A 19,820-nucleotide genomic window follows, 5' to 3' on the forward strand; every position below is an offset into this window, starting at 1 on the left:
TAAATCAAAGTTTTCTACACACACACACACACACAAACACACACTAAGCCCGTTAAACAATGCCAGGGGTCTGGGTGTGCAAAGCCAGGAGTGAGGAAGCAGGTCACGTGAACAGAACCTTGGGTACTGCTGCGTCCCCCTTTAGGTTGCTGTATGTCAGAGGTGAGGAACGATGCTCTTATTATTTGTGGACTTCCACTTGCAGAATTCCTGAGCCAGCATGGACAGTATTTGGCTGGCTGAGGAATTTTGGGACTTGAAGTCCACAAGTTAAAAAAGGGCCATAGTTCTAATCTAGGCAATTGCCCAGTTCATCCCTTTCCTTTTCCCGCTGACCGCCTGCAGAGGGTACCAGGAGCCTCGCTCTGTTCTGCCAGCTGCAAACAATGCAACAGCAAGCTCAGTTAACTTTTGCTTCCGCCTGCTGGAAAGATGGCACTTGCAGTGCTTCCGCCCAGCACAAAGATGGTGCCTTCCAGCACTTCCATTCACAGGTCTTCTCCACTGCGGTCGTGGACGATGAAAGCAGCTCCACTTGCCCTCGCCGCCCGGGCGGCCTTCCAGCTCCGGCCCCCACGACCCCCGGGCTGACCCACTGAGATCTTTGCTGTAACTACCCCACCGGCCATCAGGGGGTAGCAAAGGACAGCTGTTGGCGCCACCTGCCGGCCCTCGGGAGCCAAGCAGCCCAGATATGCTCGGTGATAGGAGGGGACAGAGAAATTGGCAGTGCTACTGGTCTCCATGCTGCCACTGGCCGTCGCTATGCTTCGTGGGTGGGCGGGGCTGGTCCTGGTGAAAGGGAAGCCTCGTGGCTGCAAGGCTAGTTCAGCGAGGGGACCATGGAGGTGCTGGTGGGGGGTGGTGCTGATCTGCAACCTGGTTGCGTCCATCATAGCCAGAACAAGCTCAGCCTTGGATTCAAGGGGCAGCCCTGGAACCAGCGAGCCACCCCGCCAACAGGCTGTGCACACAGGAGACGGCCAGCACCCTGGGTGAAGTAAGCCTGCGGGGCAAGATAGTCAGCAGGGTCACCAGACTCCACTGCACCCAGGGGCACATGTTGCTGGTTCCAGGGCTGCCCTGTGGATCTAAGGCGGGTTGTGACTTTGATGGACATAACCAGGTTGTACATCAGTGTCTGGTTGACCTGGACTGAGCCGAGATGCCTTGGGCTGCCATCTCGGTGGCAATCCTGGTTCCAGCTGAAACCTTTCCTGAAGGAGAGATAAGGAGCCCAAAACTGCCCCCTCATAAAAATACAGATGGCAGACACAAAACAGATCAAGAATTCTTCCACCTAGTTCTGCTCCAGTCAACCACCAGCATAAATACTTTGCCCAGTTTGAGTCCCTCAAATACTTTACACAGCCATTTGTCTGAAATGGTATAGGGTTTCCTGTCTGAGCAGGGGGTTGGACTAGGTGACCTGCAAGGTCCCTTCCAACTTTATTACTATTATTAAGTTTCAGAGGACAAGGTGAATGGTCGAGTCCACCTGTTGAAGCAAAAAGTAGGGGTAACTTTTTATCAAATCTCAATCTAGTGTCTCCCAGGGCTGTATTTAGACAAATGGAAAATATGTTTCTACGTGATGGGAAACAGGAAGGTGGGAAATGACAGGTGACAAAGACCACAGAAGCCCAGAACTGGTTTCCACCAGAGGCACCTTTTGCTTCAGTCTGATGAAGTTGAGGGTCTTTCCTTCGTAAGGGTCCAAGTTGGGGTAGGTCAGACACCTAGATTGCGACACGGCACACTTGTTCAAATTAGAAGATCATTTAAAGGCAACATAAATCTCACAAGGAGGTTTCTCTTAATGAAAAGAAGAGCACAGGACACAAACAGTAGAAAAAGTACAAAAGAACAGTTGATTGGACAGAAGAAATCCTGTTAATCAGAAACGTGGACAGTAAGTTAAATATCCCATTACATAACATAACCATTTAAAACCAATGTATTAAAAGGAGAACGTTCGCATGGGAAAAGGCATCATGAGCATCATGAGCCACAGAAATCTGTGGTGAAAAGTTACCATTTCGGCCAGCTGAAACTTTAGCATGTACAAATGAAAAAGTCCTTTGCTATTCAGCCTGAGAGAGTGCCTTGTTTTGCAGTTAGAAAGTTACAGGCACCTAGAATATTACAAGGTTATCATAAAAATATTAAAGTTACAAGAAAGCACAACCAAGTTCAAGAAACCCGTTGCTTGGCCTTCAGCAAGGACTGTATTCCTGCAACACAGAGGTCTTCAGAGGAGGCAAAGGTTATGGCCCGCATAAGGAGAGACAAGGGTAAATTGACTCATTAATTGATTCAGTAATAATTAACTGATTCAGTAATAAGAGTGGTTTGTTCTCTGTGTGGAAGGAGGGAGTGTGCCAAAAGGTACGGAAGAGGCGAGAGTCCTATTTCAAGGGGAAAATTAACCCAGAAGGGTCTGATTTCCAGGCCCATGGAAAGAACCGTGGGCACAATGGAAATTGCTAAGTTTCTTCAGAACATTCCAGTAGCAGCTTCTGAATCTCAAAATGAAATCTCACCAATGAGAAGAAATTGTGATACGGGTTTGTGGAATTGAATACACTTCTACTCATAAGATTAAGTACCCCTTTGAAAAGTGTGTAAGATTCAAATTCAACTCTTAGACATCGCAGAATAGCAAAATCATTAAACAGAGTAGCAATAAAGGGAACAGTAAAATGGTGAAACACAAAGGAAGAGGTGGCAATGAAGGGTAAGTGTTCACACCTTCCAAACTCTAGACATATGGTTTCTCTCCTGTGTGAATTCTTTGATGTCTACGAAGACCCCTATTTTCAGTAAAGCTCTTTTCCCCCTGAATGGATCCTTTGATGTACATAAAGGTTGCTCCTCCGACTGAAGCAATTTCCACACTCCAGGCATTTATGTGGTTTCTCTCCTGAGTGGATCCTTTGATGTACATAAAGGCTTCCCCTCCGATTGAAGCTCTTTCCACATTCCAGGCATTTAAATGGTTTTTCTCCTGAGTGGATCCTTTGATGTACATAAAGGCTTCCCCTCTGACTGAAGCTCTTTCCACACTCCAGGCATTTATGTGGTTTCTCTGCTGAGTGGATCTTTTGATGTACATAAAGGCTTTCCTTCCAAGTGAAGCTCTTTCCACACTCCAGGCATTTATGTGGTTTCTCTCCTGTGTGGATCCTTTGATGTCTATAAAGGTGTCCCCTCTGACTGAAGCTCTTTCCACACTCCAGGCATTTATGTGGTTTCTCTCCTGAGTGGATCCTTTGATGTACATAAAGGCGTCCCCTCTGACTGAAGCTCTTTCCACACTCCAGGCATTTATGTGGTTTCTCTCCTGAGTGGATCCTTTGATGTACATAAAGGCTTCCCCTGTGACTGAAGCTCTTTCCACACTCCAGGCATTTAAATTGTTTTTCTCCTGAGTGGATCCTTTGATGTATATAAAGGCTTCCCCTCTGACTGAAGCTCTTTCCACACTCCAGGCATTTATGTGGTTTCTCTCCTGAGTGGAGCCTTTGATGTGTATAAAGGCTTCCCCTCAGACGGAAGGTCTTTCCACACTCCAGGCATTTATGTGGTTTCTCTCCTGTGTGGATCCTTTGATGTCTATAAAGGTGTCCCCTCAGACTGAAGCTCTTTCCACATTCCAGGCATTTATGTGGTTTCTCTCCTGAGTGGAGCCTTTCATGTATATACAGGCTTCCCCTCAGACTGAAGGTCTTTCCACACTCCAGGCATTTAAATGGTTTTTCTCCTGAGTGGATCCTTTGATGTGTATAAAGGCTTCCCCTGAGACTGAAGGTCTTTCCACACTCCAGGCATTTAAATGGTTTTTCTCCAGTGTGGATCCTTTGATGTACATAAAGGCTTCCCCTCTGACTGAAGGTGTTTCCACACTCCAGGCATTTAAATGGTTTTTCTCCAGTGTGGATCCTTTGATGTACATAAAGGCTTCCCCTCTGACTGAAGCTCTTTCCACAGTCAGGGCATTTATGTGGTTTGTCTCCTGAGTGGACCCTTTGATGTACATGAAGGTGTCCCCTCTGACTGAAGCTCTTTCCACACTGCAGGCATTCATGTGGTTTTTCTCCAGTGTGAATTCTTTGATGATTATAAAGTTTTCCCCTCACACTGAAGCTCTTTCCACATTCCAGGCATTTATGTGGTTTTTCTCCTGAGTGGATCCTTTGATGTACATAAAGACTTCCCCTCACACTGAAGCTCTTTCCACATTCCAGGCATTTATGTGGTTTTTCTCCTGTGTGGATGTTTTGATGTCTATAAAGGTTTCCCCTCTGACTGAAGCTCTTTCCACATTCCAGGCATTTATGTGGTTTTTCTCCTGTGTGGATGTTTTGATGTCTATAAAGGTTTCCCCTCAGACTGAAGCTCTTTCCACATTCCAGGCATTTATATGGTTTCTCTCCTGAGTGGAGCCTTTCATGTACATACAGGCTTCTCCTCTGACTGAAGCTCTTTCCACACTCCAGGCATTTATGTGGTTTCTCTCCTGAGTGGATTGTTTGATGTCTATAAAGGCTTCCCCTCAGACTGAAGCTCTTTCCACATTCCAGGCATTTATGTGCTTTCTCTCCTGAGTGGATTGTTTGATGACTATAAAGGCTTCCCCTCTGACTGAAGCTCTTTCCACACTCAGAACATTTAAATGGTTTCTCTCCTGTGTGGATTCTTAGATGGTTTTTAAGAACTGTATTTGTTTTGAAGGATTTTCCACATTCCGGGCACTGATATTTCTTTCCTCCCTCCTGGATTCTGTGGCGTTTCCAGAGTCTCCCGCCTCCTCTGAGGGACCCTCCGCCCTCCAGGCCCGTCTCGGGGTCTCCGCCCGTTTCCCGCTCCCCGCTTCGCCCTCCAGGGGGCCTCCTTTCCCGGAGTCCCCTTCGGCCCATCCCTTCCGGGCCTTCCCCGCAGTCTCCTCCAGGGGCTGCTCCGCGGGGCCTCCTTCCTTCCTTCCTCCGCCGGGCTCGCCCGAAGTCCTGTAGGGGCGAAGGGGGAGAGGCGGGTCAAGGCTTCGTCCCTTCCCCGGAGGGGAGTCCCAGCCCCGCTCGGGGAGGAAGGCCGAAGCCTCGGCCTCTCAGTGAGACTTTCCGGGCAGGCCTCCCTCCCAGCGCCCCTCCCGCCAGACCAGGCCTCGGGCTCCCCCCTCCCCCCTTTCTCCGCCAGAGAAGAGCTCGGACTGCAACTCCCGACATCCCTTGCGCCCTACCTGGCTCCGAGCCAGTCCGCGGCCGAGTCAATTAAGCGCCTCAGTTCGATTCGTTCCCGGAAGTGGAGGCGAGAGTTCCCTGCGCGCCCTTTTCCTGGTTGCTCTTCCTCTTTCGCTTGAAGGGACCGCCCCTACGAGTTCTCCTGCCAATAGCCGCTCTCGCCAGAGCGACCAATCGGTGTCCTTCCATCCATCAGCTACATGGCGCCTGCGTAGTAGCGAAGTCAGTCTTTGTCCCGCCGCAAAGGGGAATTCTGCTACAATTCTGGGGTCCCGTCTTCCCCCCTTCGCCCCCCCCCCCGCATCCAGGCCGGCGGAGCTGACGGGCCTCCCGGGCTGCGTCTGCGTCCCTCCCTCCCCCTCCGGGGTCTCTCCCCAGGCAGGGCGGGGGGGAGTTGGGGGGGCGCTTCCTCCCTTATTCCTCGGGGGGGGCTCCGGCCAGGCTCCCCCCAGGGAGCCCCTTATTTCTTCTTTTCACTAGATTAGCCAAAGCCAAATCTTGCAACCTCCTCTCAAAGAAGCCCCAAAGGGGCAGCAGCGTTAGATGTTATACGGCACGACGCACCCCGAGAGGCTGGGAAGGTGGTCCTCGGGGCCATTTTCTGGCAGCGTCTCCTCCCTTTCGTCCTCCCCCCTTTCCTCCCTCCACTTTGCGAGGGCAGAACAGGGGAAAAACATTTCGAAAAAACATCATTGGAATAGAAATCTTCAAAATCAAACAGTGCCTGCGACTCCATCTTCTCCTGCCCCCCCTCCCTTGCATGGAGGTTCCAGTGTGAATGCAGAGGAAGGGAATGGAGAGGCAGAGTTTGACATGCCTGCTCTAGAGCATGTTGGGCAGACTACCTGGGCAGGTGGTTGTGAGGCATTAATCTGGGGAGACCCAGCGCCCCACCCCCTTGGCAGGAATGCAGGCTAGGAGTGGCCCTTCAAAGAAAACTTGGGGCTGAGCATCTCAGGGAGGGCCAGCAGATGGCGCTAAGTCTGGTCCTTTGCTGCCCCCTGATGGCTGTTAGCAGAGCTGCTGCTCTGATCTAATTCCATCTCAAGAACCCAGGCAGCTTTGGCAGCTCCCACAGTAAGGATGGCAGTTGGGTCCTTCAAAGCGCTCCCCTGACCTCTCTGGTGGTTCCTCAGCAGGTGCAAGGGCCCTTGGACCATGGGGGCCAGAACACAGGAGCTGGTGCGGAGGGAAATAGCTCCAAAGTCCCCATCTGTGCCTTCCTGGCCAAGAATCGCTTTGTTTGCCTAAAGTCACTTGCATCAGCTATATTATATGCCTAGGCAAAAAAGAAGTTTTCAGTGCCAGAGAAATGCTGTTCTCCAATTTCCGCTGCTTTCTATCAAACGCCAGGAACACTGGTGGTGTGTTCGTGGCCCCCTGAGGGTTTTTTTCTTTTTTCATATAGGCAAATCCAAGATTGCTCCACCACCACCACCCCTGCTGGATACCCCGGGAAAAGTTCCTCCTTTACCCAGGAAATCAGTTCCAACAACCTGCTGTGCAGCTTCCAAGCAACAGCCTGGCTGACCTGATCAGGTGTCAGGACCCACGCCGGTCCACATCTTAGGAAACCCTAACCCCCCCCACTCCCTTGCATGGAGGATCCAATGTGAATGCAGAGGAAGGGAATGGAGAGGCAGAAGCTCCGATGAGCCAAACCCCCAAGAAAGGCGGGATCATTCATTAGATCAGTATCACAAGAGCTTGGAAGGACCTTGTAAGTTGTATGTATGTATAAATGAGTAAGTTAGAAGGGAACTTGGAGGTCTTCTAGTCCAACCCCCTGCTCAGGCAGGAAGCCCTACACCATTTCAGACAAATGGCTGTCCAGTCTCTTCTTTAAAACCTCCAGTGTTGGAGCACGTTCAGCTTCTGGTGGCAGGTAGTTCCACTGCTTAATTCTTCTCCCTGTCAGGAAATTCTTCCTTCCTCCCTGCTCGCTTTCCCTCCGTCCTTCTCCCGCCTTCGGGGGGGCTTTGGGGAAGAGCTCGGCTTCCTCCTCCTCGGGGCGCCCCCCAGATATGGGAAGGCTGCTCTGCCGCCTCCCCCGCCCTTTTCCCCATTTGCTCTGACCCCCGCCCGGGAGGGCGGCTGCCTGGGGGCTGCAGGGGGGCCTGGCCGGAGGGCCCCCGGAGGAATAAGGGAGGAAGCGCCCCCCCAACTCCCCCCTGCCCTGCCTGGGGAGAGACACAGCCCGGGAGGCCCGTCAGCTCCGCCGGCCTGGATGCGGGGTAGGGGGGGTGGGAAGATGGAACCCCAAAGATCAAAGGGAGCCCCTCGCTCCCCTTCCAAAAGAAAACCTTCGCTACTGCGGAGACGCCAAATGGATTATGGATGGAAGGACGAGGCCGATTGGTCGCTCTGGCGAGGGCGGCGATTACCATAACAACTCCTAGGGGCGGTCCCTTCAAGCGAAAGAGCTCCCAGGAAAAGGGCGCGCAGAGAAGTCCGGCCTTCACCTTCCGGGATCAAACAGAACTGGGGCACTTAATTCCTGTCTCAGGACTTCTGGGAGTTGAAGTCCACAAGCCATAAAGGGGCCAAAGTTCCCCTATGCTGGCTCAGGAATTTTGGAGTTGAAGTCCGCGAGTCATGAAGGGGCCAAAGTTTCCTCCATGCTGGCTGAGGAATTCTGGGAGTTGAAGTCCACAAGTCATGAGGGGGCCATAGTTCCCCCATGCTGGCTCAGGAATTCTGGGAGTTGAAGTGCACAAGACATAAAGGGGGCAAAATTTCCTCCATGCTGGCTGAGGAATTCTGGGAGTTGAAGTCTGTGAGTCATGAGGGGGCCATAGTTCCCCCATGCTGGCTCAGGAGTTCTGGGAGTTGAAGTGCACAAGACATAAAGGGGTCAAAATTTCCTCCATGCTGGCTGAAGAATTCTGGGAGTTGAAGTCCACGAGTCATAAAAGAGCCAAAGTTGCCTACCCCTGGTATAGGATGTCCTGCTCAGGCAGGGGGCTGGACTAGAAGACCTCCAAGGTCCCTTCCAGGTCTGATTGCAAACCTCCCACCACTGTGCTTGGGGTCTCACCTCAGCCATGGCTTCAGGGCTACTGGGATTCTTCTCATGCGCAGTTTGCGGTAATCCCAGAGAGCAGAAAGGCCCATCTTGGCCTTGCCTTCTGACGGGGAGAGAGGAGCTAAAAAGCTGCTCTTCCTCTCTTCTGTCCCTGAATAGTCAGTCAGTGGATAGAGCCACCTAACCATCTCGTTGCTTGATGTGGCGTCGGGAAATTAAGCCCCTTCACACAATGCAATTCAAGAGAGGGGAGTGTGGAACAAGAGGGGGCTCCCCACAGTTTATTGGCTCACACCACCCCCTACAACTTGATTGACATTTAAAGGTGCTCTGTTAAAAGCAGAATTTGTGACCCTGAAAATTCTTTAGGGACATTTAATCAGAAGCTGTGGGTAGCCGAAAGCAGTTACACCCTCATTGTTGGTGTCTTCCAGGTTACCTGTCCTACCAGACTATTGCATTTTTCAGAAAATAAGATTGGAAAAATTAAGATTTGCAAAGAAAACCAACTTAGTAATATTGGTGGTGACAGGATGGGCACCAAATGGGCCAAAGATGCATTCTTAGAAAAGAAAAGAATCCCCTTTGCTCTGCGCTGGCTTTCCAGACTTCGCCTTGCCCTGCCGCAATAAACTGTTTCTTCCTTAGAAAGCCATAACAGAAGGGCACCAAAAAGAGTAAGTCTTATTGCTTTAAAGCCCTCTATGGACAGGGTTATCGAATCAAAGGGTCTAGAGAGCTTCAGAGAATAACAGCAGTTCTTCCACTGTTTATTAAACTCAGCCTTTTTCTTTGATCAGAACTGATGATAAAAATCTTAGGAGAGTTCTACCGAATAACAGGTGCTAGCCAGGGGCAGGTAGGCATGCATTACATTCATACAACCACACTCTTTAATAAAAGCAGAACGTAGAAGCCAGTAAAGAACCTCCCAGCTCCTCCATACCCAGCGTATCCCCCCTTGTCTGGAATCACTGAGGGTCTCCTGCTGGAGCTGGGGCTCGACTAGAAGACCTCCAAGGTGCCTTCCAGCTCGGTTGTTCTGTTGGCCGGTAAGAGAACGTCCTGCCTACGTCTAAAAGCACCTGGAGGGCGTCGCTGGGCTCCAGCATCGGATCTCGCAGCCAAGGAGAAGCTGGCTGGAGCCTGAGAGCAGCAGGAGCAGGAATCCCTCCAGCTTTTGGGGAGTGCATGGAATGCGGGGAGCCCCCCAAGGCCGAGGGTCCCGGGCCAGGCTTCCCGGGGAGAGAGGGGCGCACTTGGGGGGGGCGACGGAGGAAAAGGTTTCCCTTTCTGGAGGCTTCGACCTCCCCTCATCTCCGCCCCAGCAATAAAACTTCCACCGCTTCTGCGCAGGCGCCATCTGATTCAAGGAGGGAGGAGGCCGATTGCTCGCTCTGGCGATGGCAGCAATTGGCAGGAGGACAGCTCGGGGTGGTCCCTGTAGAGAAATAGGCGGAGCTTCCAGGAAAAGGGCGTGCACATCTGGGATTAAACTGAGGCGCTTAATTGATTCAGCGCCGAGTCTAGCACGCCCCTCGATACTGCGCAGGCGCCTTCTGGCTGATACCAGGAAGAAGGGCGCAGATTGGTCACTCGGGGGCGGACGGTGATTGGCAAGAGGACTCCTAAGAGGAACAGGCGGAGCTTATAGAGGAAAGGGCACTCAGAGGTTCCGCTTCCACTTCCGTAAAGGGAAAGAACTAGGGCGGCCTAATTAACTCGCCGGGAGCGCAAGGGATGCCGGGAGTCGCAGTACAAGAGGCTCTGTGCCAAAGAAGGGAGGGAGGGAGAGGGGAGGCTGAGGCCTGGTCTGGCGGGAGGGGCGCTGGGAGGGAGGCCTGCCCAGAAAGTCTTACTGAGAGGCTGAGACTTCGGCCTTCCTCCCCGGGCGGGGCTGGGGCTCCCCTCCGGGGAAGGGACAAAGCCATGACCCGCCTCTCCCCCTTCGCTTTTGCAGGAGGACGGGTGAGCCCGGCGGAGAAAGGAAGGAGGCCCAGCGGAGGAGCCCCAGGAGGAGACGGCGGGGAAGGTCCGGAAGGGATGGGCCGAAGGGGACTCCGTGAAAGGAGGCCACTTGGAGGGTGAAGCGTGGAGCAGGAAACGGGTGGAGACCCCAAAACGATCCTGGAGGGCGGAGGGTCCCTCAGAAGAGGCGGGAGACTCAGGAAACACCACAGAATCCAGGAGGGAGGAGAGAAATATTGGTGCCCAGAATGTGGAAAATGTAATATATGAGTTAAAAGAGCATTTAATGATTAACGCAAGTTTGACAATTCTTTGACAGCTGACAGCTCCACAGGCGGTTTCTGCTGACAGCTTCACATGTGGCTACCGATAAACAGCTGCGAGCTGACAGCTCCGCATGCACTCACTGCGGATTGGTGAAAGTCAAAAGCGGCGGGAGAATCCACAGGCGGGGATTGGCTGAAGGCTCGCCAGCTCAGCTATAAAAGGGGGGGTGGTTAACAGCGGGCTACGTTTTTCCTGTGGAGATGTAATAAACCAGCTGATCACATCCCTGGCTGCTGTCCTTATTCGATCGGGAACTCGCCGAGAACACTACATCTGGCGACAAGGATGGTACTGCTTCATGGAGCTACCTATTGAGCTGAAGTCACGAGCTGACTGTCACTGGCTGAAGTCACTGGGGATAATCAACCCCAAAGAATCCACGAAGCAGTACTTGACCTCATTGGGACAGATCAGAGAATTTGACATCAAATACCCAGAGCGATGGGAATCACACTTGGGGCAGGTAGAAGGCTACCTACTATTCAACAAAATAGTGAAAGACCGCTCGAAGGCTGCTGCTTTACTCTGCCTCAGCGGACCAGCTGTCTACATCGCCGCTGGACTGTGTAACCCGGTCCCAGTAAACTTTGTCCCATATGCGGAGCTGACCGACTTACTGAACAAACATTTCATACCGGTGCGCTTTGAATTATACTGGAGACTGCGGTTCGCCCAGCGGACCCAACGTCCCGACGAAGCCACAACCGACTTCATCGCAGCTGTGCGACATGCCACTCGCTTGTGCCATTTTCCAGACCTGGAAGACAGGCTCCGGGACCAGATCGTCCTAGGACTCCTGTACAAGCGGCTACAAAGGAAAATTGTTGCCAAACCAACAATGAGCCTAACAGAGGTCGTAAGTGAAATCTGAGCGCACGACACTACTCACGAAGAGACCCTAGATCAGCCCACCAACGGGCCCAACGGGTCAATCCACCACAATAATTCTACAGAAAGCGACGAAGAGGCCACTGAACCCGACAACGGAGTCGATGTAATCCAACAAAATTTCAAAAAAACCCAGGCACAGTGCAGCGCCAGAAGAAGACCAAACAGGCCGCAGACACCGAACTACCCAAGCCCCCATACAACAAGTTCAGGACAGAGATGCGCCAGTTGTGGGGCAGCCCACTCACGGGCATCATGCAGGTTCAGAAATGCCACAAGTGCGGCAAGACCAGGCATATCCGCACTGTCTGTCAAAGCCGGAACCGAGGGAACATCAATGACCTAGAATCATCCCTGCCAGGTACGACAAAACCCTACCCCCCCATGCGTCGAGCCCCCCTGGCCCTTAGTCCAGACCACTCATTGGCTTGGGAAACCAGACAGCTGATTAAATATCCACCAGTTGCTGAGGCCCAAGATAAAAATAGTAGTCCCATTTGCAAGGAGTCCCTTGTGAAATGGAGGTCGACTCTGGGTCCTCGGTCTCCATAATTTCAACGGAGACATATAACACAATCTGTGGCCACAGCAAGCAGAGGATTCCCCTAAAATTCACCAATATGAAATTAGCTGACTTTCAGCAGGTTCTGCTTAAATTGAAGGGGATTGCTACACTAACAGTTAGCTTCAAGGGATTCCAGGGACCATTAGAAGTATTAGTCACCCAAGGGAAAGGGGCCAGTTTAGTAGGACTCAATTGGTTTCAGGCTCTGGGGATATGGCTGGGTGGAGTCCATTTTGCCCAGGCCAAAAGCCTCGAATCCGTCTGCAAACAATTTGCAGACGTGTTCGATGGCTCCCTGTGGAAATACAGCTAAAATTAAAGCCTGACGTCCTCCCAGTTAGAATTAAGGCCAGAAGGGTTCCATTCGCCCTCAAACAAAAAATTGAGGACGAACTGGAACGCCTTGTAAAACTAGGAGTTCTGGAACCCGTGGAAGGGGGAACCTGGGAGACCCCAATTGTCACCCGTGTTAAACCTAACGGGGAGGTGCGGATCTGCGCGAACTATAAGGCCACCCTCAACTGCGCCCTGAACCCCCATGCTTACCCTGTCCCCACAGTGAAGCATGTCCTCTCCGTGATTCAGTCCGGTGCCATCTTTGCAAAATTAGATCTCGCGCATGCTTACTTGCAGCTCCCTGTTACCAGGGAGACGGCGGATGCGCAGACGATTGTGACACACCGTGGGGCTTTCAAAGTACACAGACTGCAGTTTGGCATTTCTGTTGGTCCTGGTATCTTCCAGGAAATCATGGAGCGAACTTTGAAAGGCATCCCAGGGGTGTGTCCTTACTTTGACGACATTAGGATCGCAGGTGAAGACGAAGGGGCATTAGCAGAAAGACTGAAAAGGGTGCTCATCAGATTTCGTGCTGCTGGATTAAAGCTTAAAAAAGAAAAATGTTCAATAGGAGTGACATCCACTGAATTCCTGGGGTATAGGATAGATGCTCAAGGAATCCATCCAACTGAATCTAAGGTATTAGCTATCAAAAGGGCCCCAACACCTAAAAATAAAGCAGAACTACAAGCTTTCTTGGGGCTCTTGAATTTTTATCACACCTTCCTCCCCATGAAATCAGCTAGAGCAGTGCCCCTACATAGACTATTGGATAAAAAAACCCCTTGGAAGTGGACACCTCTCCATGAAAGCTGTTTCAGGGACCTAAAAAAATTATTATCCAATAATTCAACAATCACCCATTATAATGATCACAAACCAGTCTGTGTAGCTTGTGACGCCTCCCCTTACGGGGTTGGTGCTGTACTAAGCCATTTAGAAGAAGGAGTCCAGAAACCAATTGCATACTACTCCAGGACATTATCTAAGGCAGAAAGGAATTACGCCCAGATTGACAAGGAGGCATTAGCCATTGTTGCAGGGGTAAAAAAATTCCACGATTATTTATATGGCAGGGAATTCACGATCTTTACAGATCTCAAACCCTTATTGGGACTATTTACCATAGATAAACAGACTCCTCAAATTCTGTCCCCAAGGGTCCTGCGCTGGTCTACATTTTTATCAGCATATTCCTTCAAATTACTTTACAAACCAGGCAAGGAAATGTGTCATGCTGACGGTTTAAGCAGGCTGCCCTTACCCAATATTGACCCAGACCCGACACCTGGGGGACAAATTTTGGCCATAGAAGAACTGCCTGATTGCCCCCTGCAAGTAAAGGACATTGCCTCAGCAAAAATCAAAGACAAAGTCCTTAGCAGGGTATTAGCATGGACAACCTTTGGCTGGTAAGGCCAGAGTCCAGGGCCTGAATTCCAGGCCTATTTCATTAGGAAAAATGATCTATCCACACACCTTGGGTGTGTCTTATGGGGGATCAGGGTGGTCATTCTGGAAAAACACAGAGCCAAAGCCCTCTTAGCATTGCACGAAGGTCATCCAAGCATAGTAAAAATGAAGGCATTAGCATGTAGCTACCTTTGGTGGCCTGGGTTGGACAAACATAGAGGAACACGTAGCCGGATGTCACCCCTGTCAACGGTCCAGACCAGCCCCACCACATGCACCCCTGCATAAGTGGGAAGCAGCTCAAAACCCCTGGTCAAGGATCCACGTTGATTTTGCTAGACCCTTCCAGGGACAACTATTCCTCATCATAGTAGATAGTTACTCAAGGTGGCTAGAGGTCATCCCAGTCAAAAGCCTAACCACAGCTAGCACTGTACAAGCGCTAAGGGGGCTCTTCGCTACGCACAGTCTCCCTGATATCATAGTCTCTGACAATGGGCCACAATTTACGTCTGCTGATTTCCAGATCTTTACCAGGGGCAACTTGATTAAACATATCACTTTGGCTCCCTTCCGGCCATCCACTAACGGCCTGGCAGAAGTCATGGTCAAGACAATGAAAGACGCATTACGACGTATCATCTCCGGCAACTGGCACCAACGTCTGGCACAGTTCCTATTAGCCCAGCACTCTACCTCCTGCACAGCCACTGGCAAAAGCCCCACTGAATTACGTTGGGGCCGCCGCCTGGTCACAAAACTGGACAGGCTGCACCCAGACAGGGTGGCAGCTGAGACAGAGTTCCCAGTCCCTTCCAGACATTTTAACACTGGGGATTATGTGTGGGCCAGAAATTTTGGACTTGGAAACAAATGGCTACCTGCGGTGGTTGTTCTTCACACAGGGCCTATCTCATATCTGGTTGAGGTGGAAGGGGGCCGTCAGCTTAGACGATATTTAGATCAGTTAAGGAAAAGAGGATCAAATAACCATCCTACTGCCCCTGAGGAGCAACTAGTCTCACGAGAGCCAGACGCCCTTAACCCCAGCACCCAGGAGATGTTCCAGCAAGAGGAACCGGAAAATCCCCCAGACCTTGAGGAAACCCCTCTCTTAGGAGCCGAACCCAGGGCTGCTCCAAACCACCAAAGCAATAAAGACTCCGGGGGAAATACTGTTGACATTTCCCTAAGACGCTCCATCAGAGCAAAAAAACCACCTGCATATCTAAAAGACTATGTATTGCCCGGGAGCCAAGAGTCCGGCTAAAAAAGAACATTGTACAATAGACCTTGTAAATAAGTTAACTGTTTAATTATTTTTTTTGGGGGGGAAGGGATGTAATATATGAGTTAAAAGAGCATTTAATGATTAACGCAAGTTTGACAGTTCCTTGACAGCTGACAGCTCCGCACGCAGTTTCCGCTGACAGCTCCACATGCGGCTACCGATAAACAGCTGTGAGCTGACAGCTCCGCACGTGCTCACTGCGGATTGGTCAAAGTCAGAAGCGGCGGAAGAATCCTCAGGGGGGGATTGGCTGAAGGCTCGCCAGCTCAGGTATAAAAGGGAGGTTTGACAGCGGGCTAAGTTGTTCCTGTGGAGATGTAATAAAACAGCTGATCACATCCCTGGCTGCTGTCCTTATTTGATCGGGAACCCGCCGAGAACGCTACAGAAAATCCTTTTTAAAAAAAGGAGATCTTGAAAGGCATCTAAGAATCCACACAGGAGAAAAACCATTTAAATGCCTGGAGTGTGGAAAGAGCTTCAGTGTGAGGGGCACCCTTTATAGACATCAAAGGATCCACACTGGAGGAAAACTGTATAAATGCCTGGAGTGTGGAAAGAGCTTTTCTGATAATGGAAACCTTCATATTCATCAAAGGATCCACACTGGAGAAAAACCTTATGAATGCTTTGAGTGTGCAAAGAGGTTGAGTGATAGGAACACCTTTCGTGTTCATCAAATCCACTCAGGAGAGACACAGCATATATGCCTGGAGTGTGGAAAGAACTTCAGTCAGAGGAGCAGCCTTTATCAACATCAAAGGATCCACACAGGAGAAAAACCATATAAATGCCTGGAGTGTGGAAGGAGCTTCACTCAGATGGGCCATCTCTATAGACATCAAAGGATTCACACAGGAGAAAAACCACATAAATGCCTGGAGTGTGGAAGAAGGTTCAGTCAGGCAGGACACCTTCATAACTCTATGAATGCCCAGAGTGTGGAAAGAGCTTCACTGGGACAGGACATCCTTTATGTACATCAAAGGATCCATTCAGGGGAGAAAGCATATAAATGCCTCCAGTGTGGAAAGAGCTTTATTGAAAATAGTGGTCTTCGTAAACATCAAAGAATTCACATGGGAGAAAAACCATATGTTTAGAGTTTGGAAGGTGTAAACACTTACCCTTCATTGCCATCTCATCCTTTGTGTGTCAACATTTTACTGTTCCGTTTATTGCTACTCTCTGTTTAATAATTCTACTATTCTGCAATGCCTAATAGTTGAATTTGAATCTTACACACTTTTCAAGGGGTATGTAATCTTATTAGTAGAAGTGTATTCAATTCCACCAACTCGTATCACAATTTCTTCTCATTGGTGAGATTTCATTTTGTGATTCAGAAGCTGCTACTGGAATGTTCTGAAGAAACAGCAATTTCCATTGTGCCCACGGTTCTTTCCATAGGCCTGGAAATAATTTTCCCCTTGAAATTGGACTCTCGCCTCTTCCATACCTTTTGGCACACTCCCTCCTTCAACACAGAGAACAAAGTGCACTATTAGTTATTACTGAGTCAATGAGTCAATTTACCCTTTTCTCTCTTTATGTGGGCTGTAACCTTTGCCTCCTGCGAAGACCTCTGTGTTGCAGGAATACAGTCCTTCCTGAGGGCCAAGCAACAGGTTTCTTGCACTTGGTTGCTCTTTCTGGTAACTTTAATATTTTTATGATAACCTTGTAATATTCTAGGTGCCTGTAACTTTCTAACTGCAAAACAAGGCACTCTCTCGGCTGAATAGCAAAGGACTTTTTCAGTTGTACATGCTAGTTTCAGCTGGCCGAAATTGTATCTTTTCACAACAGATTTCTGTGGCTCATGATGCCTTTTCCCATGCGAACATTCTCCTTTTAATGCAATGGTTTTAAATGGTTATATTATTATGGTATGTTTAACTTACTGTCCACGTTTTTTGTTTTGTTTTTATCCCATTTATATCCCGCCCTTCTCCGAAGACTCAAGGCAGCTTACAATCTAAGAAGCACAAATCAATGTGCTTAGTAATGCGATTAACAGGATTTGTTCAGTCCAATCAACTGTTCTTTTGTACTTTTTCTTCTGTATGTGTCCTGTGCTCCTCTTTTCATTAAGGGAAACCTCCTTGTGAGATTAATAAGTTCCCTTTAAATGATCTTCTAATTGGGACAAGTGTGCCGTGGCAGAATCTAGGTGTCTGACCTACCTCAATTGGGTTCCTTAGGAAGGAAAGATCCTCAACTTCATCAGATTGAAGCAAATGGTGCCTGTAGTAGAAACAAATTCTGGGCTTCTGGGCTTTTCGTCATAGGTCATTTCGCCCTCCCTGTTTCCCATCATGTACAAACATATTTTCCATTTGTCTAAATACAGCCCTGGGAGACTGAAGAGGTACCAGGTTGATTAGCACATTTCATGCAAATACTGAGTGAGAAAAAGTAACATCCCTTTGTACTGTATTCTCCATGTTTGTAGAGATGGAGGTCAAGGATATGAAGGGATGTGCGCAGAACACTGCCTGCGTCAGTATCTTGTTATTCCCATGTCTATGAGCTCATTCCAATTAGCCTTGCCAAGGACTAGCTAGATAAGTAAGACTCTGCCCTGGCTTGGGAAGTTTTGATGTTCTCTAAGATTGACTGGGGAGTACAGCAATAAACAATGCTTTTGCTGTGTGTAATTTCCTGCTTGTTAACTGTATAAATACAATAAACTCTGCATAGGCAGACAGACGTATTTGGGACAACCTGCGCTGACTGGTCTCTGAATGCCACATCTGCCCCCCCCCCCCCGAACAGGGACAATAAATCTTTAAAAAGAGATTTGGAATAGGAACCTCCCTCTGGGGGAGTAACTTTCAACATATTTACCTTCGTCTGGAATAGACCCCAAAGGTACCTTCGTCCTACGGGACTCCACAGAGGTAAGTACGGGTTGCAATCTATCTCATCAGCAGCAACAATGTGTAGAGGAATTTACCTTCCTGCTACAAAATTCAGGGCTTAAAGCACCTGTGGCAGAGATAAGGAAGCTCATAGGAGAGATAGGGAAAAATTGTCTTTGGTATCCGGAGTGAGGGACGCTCCGTTTACAGGACTGGGTAAAGATACGGCATACTTTACATCTTGAACCTTGGGCTCCAGTTGAGATATTACATCTATGGTTTCAATGCCGTCAAGCAGTGGAAAAATTTGGCTCTGATGCTTTAGCAGGACAGCAATTGACCGCAACTGCTAAGCTTGTAAGCTGCCCTGAGTCTTCGGAGAAGGACGGGATATAAATGGAATTAAAATAAATAAATAAAATAAACACCTCCACCTAATTATGATCAAATATTTTTTTCCCCTCCAAAGTTATCTTTAATTGGATCTTCAGCTCCTCATGAAGAGGTTAATTCTTCTGCTTCTTCACAGTCATTGTATACCCCCAAGAGGCAAATTTTAAAGGAACAATTAGCAAAAGGGGGGGGGAATGTAGAAGAAATTGCTGACGGGTCTGGTCCCTTTGTTCCATTGATGCTGAAGTTGTTTTACCAGCTGCTACTTTACAAATTTCTTACCAAGCATTTGGAAAAGTATCTGTTTTTGGCAAACCTCATCAAGCCTTCTCTAACATCAGGCAGAAGGCTACTGAGCCGTATCCTGATTTTGTTATCAGATTACAGGATATCAGAACAGCCTTTTATCAAACCAATTTATTGGCAGCCGCTTTATCACAAGGCAGCAAGCCCCAAGGAAAGTGTTATAACTGTCTTCTGTCTTAACCTGGCTCTTTGGACTATTTGATTCTTTTGTGGGAGGTGAGGACACCTCCCACTTCACACCTACAAAAGATCCCAGGTTCAATTTTCCTTTTAGTCTTTCCCCACTGTCTTTTGAAGTTGGTGGGATAAATTGTAAGTAACCATAAATGTTCCTCTTTTAATTAAAAAAGGGGAAGCTTGTTTTGGCTTCAAACTCCAAATTGATGTGTGTTTTGTTTTGTTATATATATATATATATCTGTACATTTGGAACATTAAGCTTGGACTTGGAATGGTGAGAAAAATGGGAGATGGTTAAAGGGCTCTATAAAACTGTCTTGGTTGGAGTCAACTCCTGATTTCCTTGCTTCTTGTGAGACAAGCCATATGTCTAAATGAATGTTTTACTAGTATCTGTGTATATACGTCTATGTTCTGTGTTATTCCAAGACTTGGAAGAGGGTATAAATCCCTTCTGATAACAATAAACAAAAAGGACATCTTTATTTACATCAAAGGATCCACACAGGAGAAAAACCAAATAAATGCCTGGAGTGTGGAAAGTGCTTCAGTCGGAGGAGCAACCTTTATGTACATCAAAGGATCCATTCAGGGAAAAAAGCATATAAATGCCTCCAGTGTGGAAAGAGCTTTACTGAGAATAGGGGTCTTCGTAAACATCAAAGAATTCATACAGGAGAAAAACCATATGTCTAGAGCAGGGGTGTCAAACTCAATTTCATGGAGGGCCGCATCAGCATTGCGGTTGCCCTCAGGGGGCTGGGTGGGTGTGGCCTGGGTGGGTGTGGCCTACCAGGTGGGTGTGGCTAGAGTGCGCATGGCCTACTGGGTGGGCGTGGCCAGCTCTACATCGTTCGCATCAAGGGTGCCTATGGGGGCCTGGGCAGGAGTGGGACAGATCTGGGGGTCTCTGGCAGAAGGAAGGTCTCTGGGCCAGGGCCAAGGCAGTGGGGGCCGTTCCCTCACTGTTTCCAGGATGGCTTCGCGGGCCGCATGAAACCACGGGCCGGATCTGGCCCCCGGG

General features: G+C 49.2%; 1 protein-coding gene and 1 long non-coding RNA gene across 3 annotated transcripts; one reads left to right on the forward strand and one right to left on the reverse strand.

Annotated features, from left to right (window-relative positions):
- Window positions 1-1,793: 1,793 nt before the first annotated feature.
- On the reverse strand, window positions 1,794-5,289 carry LOC308674962 (uncharacterized protein). The gene is made up of 2 exons (XM_081339869.1): window positions 5,237-5,289; window positions 1,794-5,006 (listed from the first exon to the last, which is right to left on the reverse strand). Exon 2 carries the CDS (start codon window positions 4,917-4,919, stop codon window positions 2,820-2,822), a length of 2,100 nt encoding a protein of 699 aa, XP_081195995.1. The 5' UTR covers window positions 4,920-5,006; window positions 5,237-5,289; the 3' UTR covers window positions 1,794-2,819.
- Window positions 5,290-9,257: 3,968 nt separating this feature from the next.
- LOC308674980 lies at window positions 9,258-19,127 on the forward strand. 2 transcript variants are annotated; one of them, XR_014028015.1, is made up of 2 exons: window positions 9,258-11,806; window positions 14,289-19,127. It is a non-coding gene; the product is annotated as an uncharacterized lncRNA (long non-coding RNA). The 2 variants fall into 2 exon arrangements; XR_014028016.1 differs by having other exon boundaries at window positions 15,153-19,127.
- The last annotated feature ends 693 nt before the right edge of the window (window positions 19,128-19,820 follow it).

This window comes from Vipera berus (assembly GCF_964194415.1).
Source record: "Vipera berus genome assembly, chromosome: 15".
NCBI lineage: Eukaryota > Metazoa > Chordata > Lepidosauria > Squamata > Viperidae > Vipera > Vipera berus.

Coding starts and splice junctions, on each gene's coding strand:
- LOC308674962 (XM_081339869.1), bottom strand. CDS start 4,919: ATGGGCCGAAGGGGACTCCGGGAAAGGAGGCCCCCTGGAGGGCGAAGC.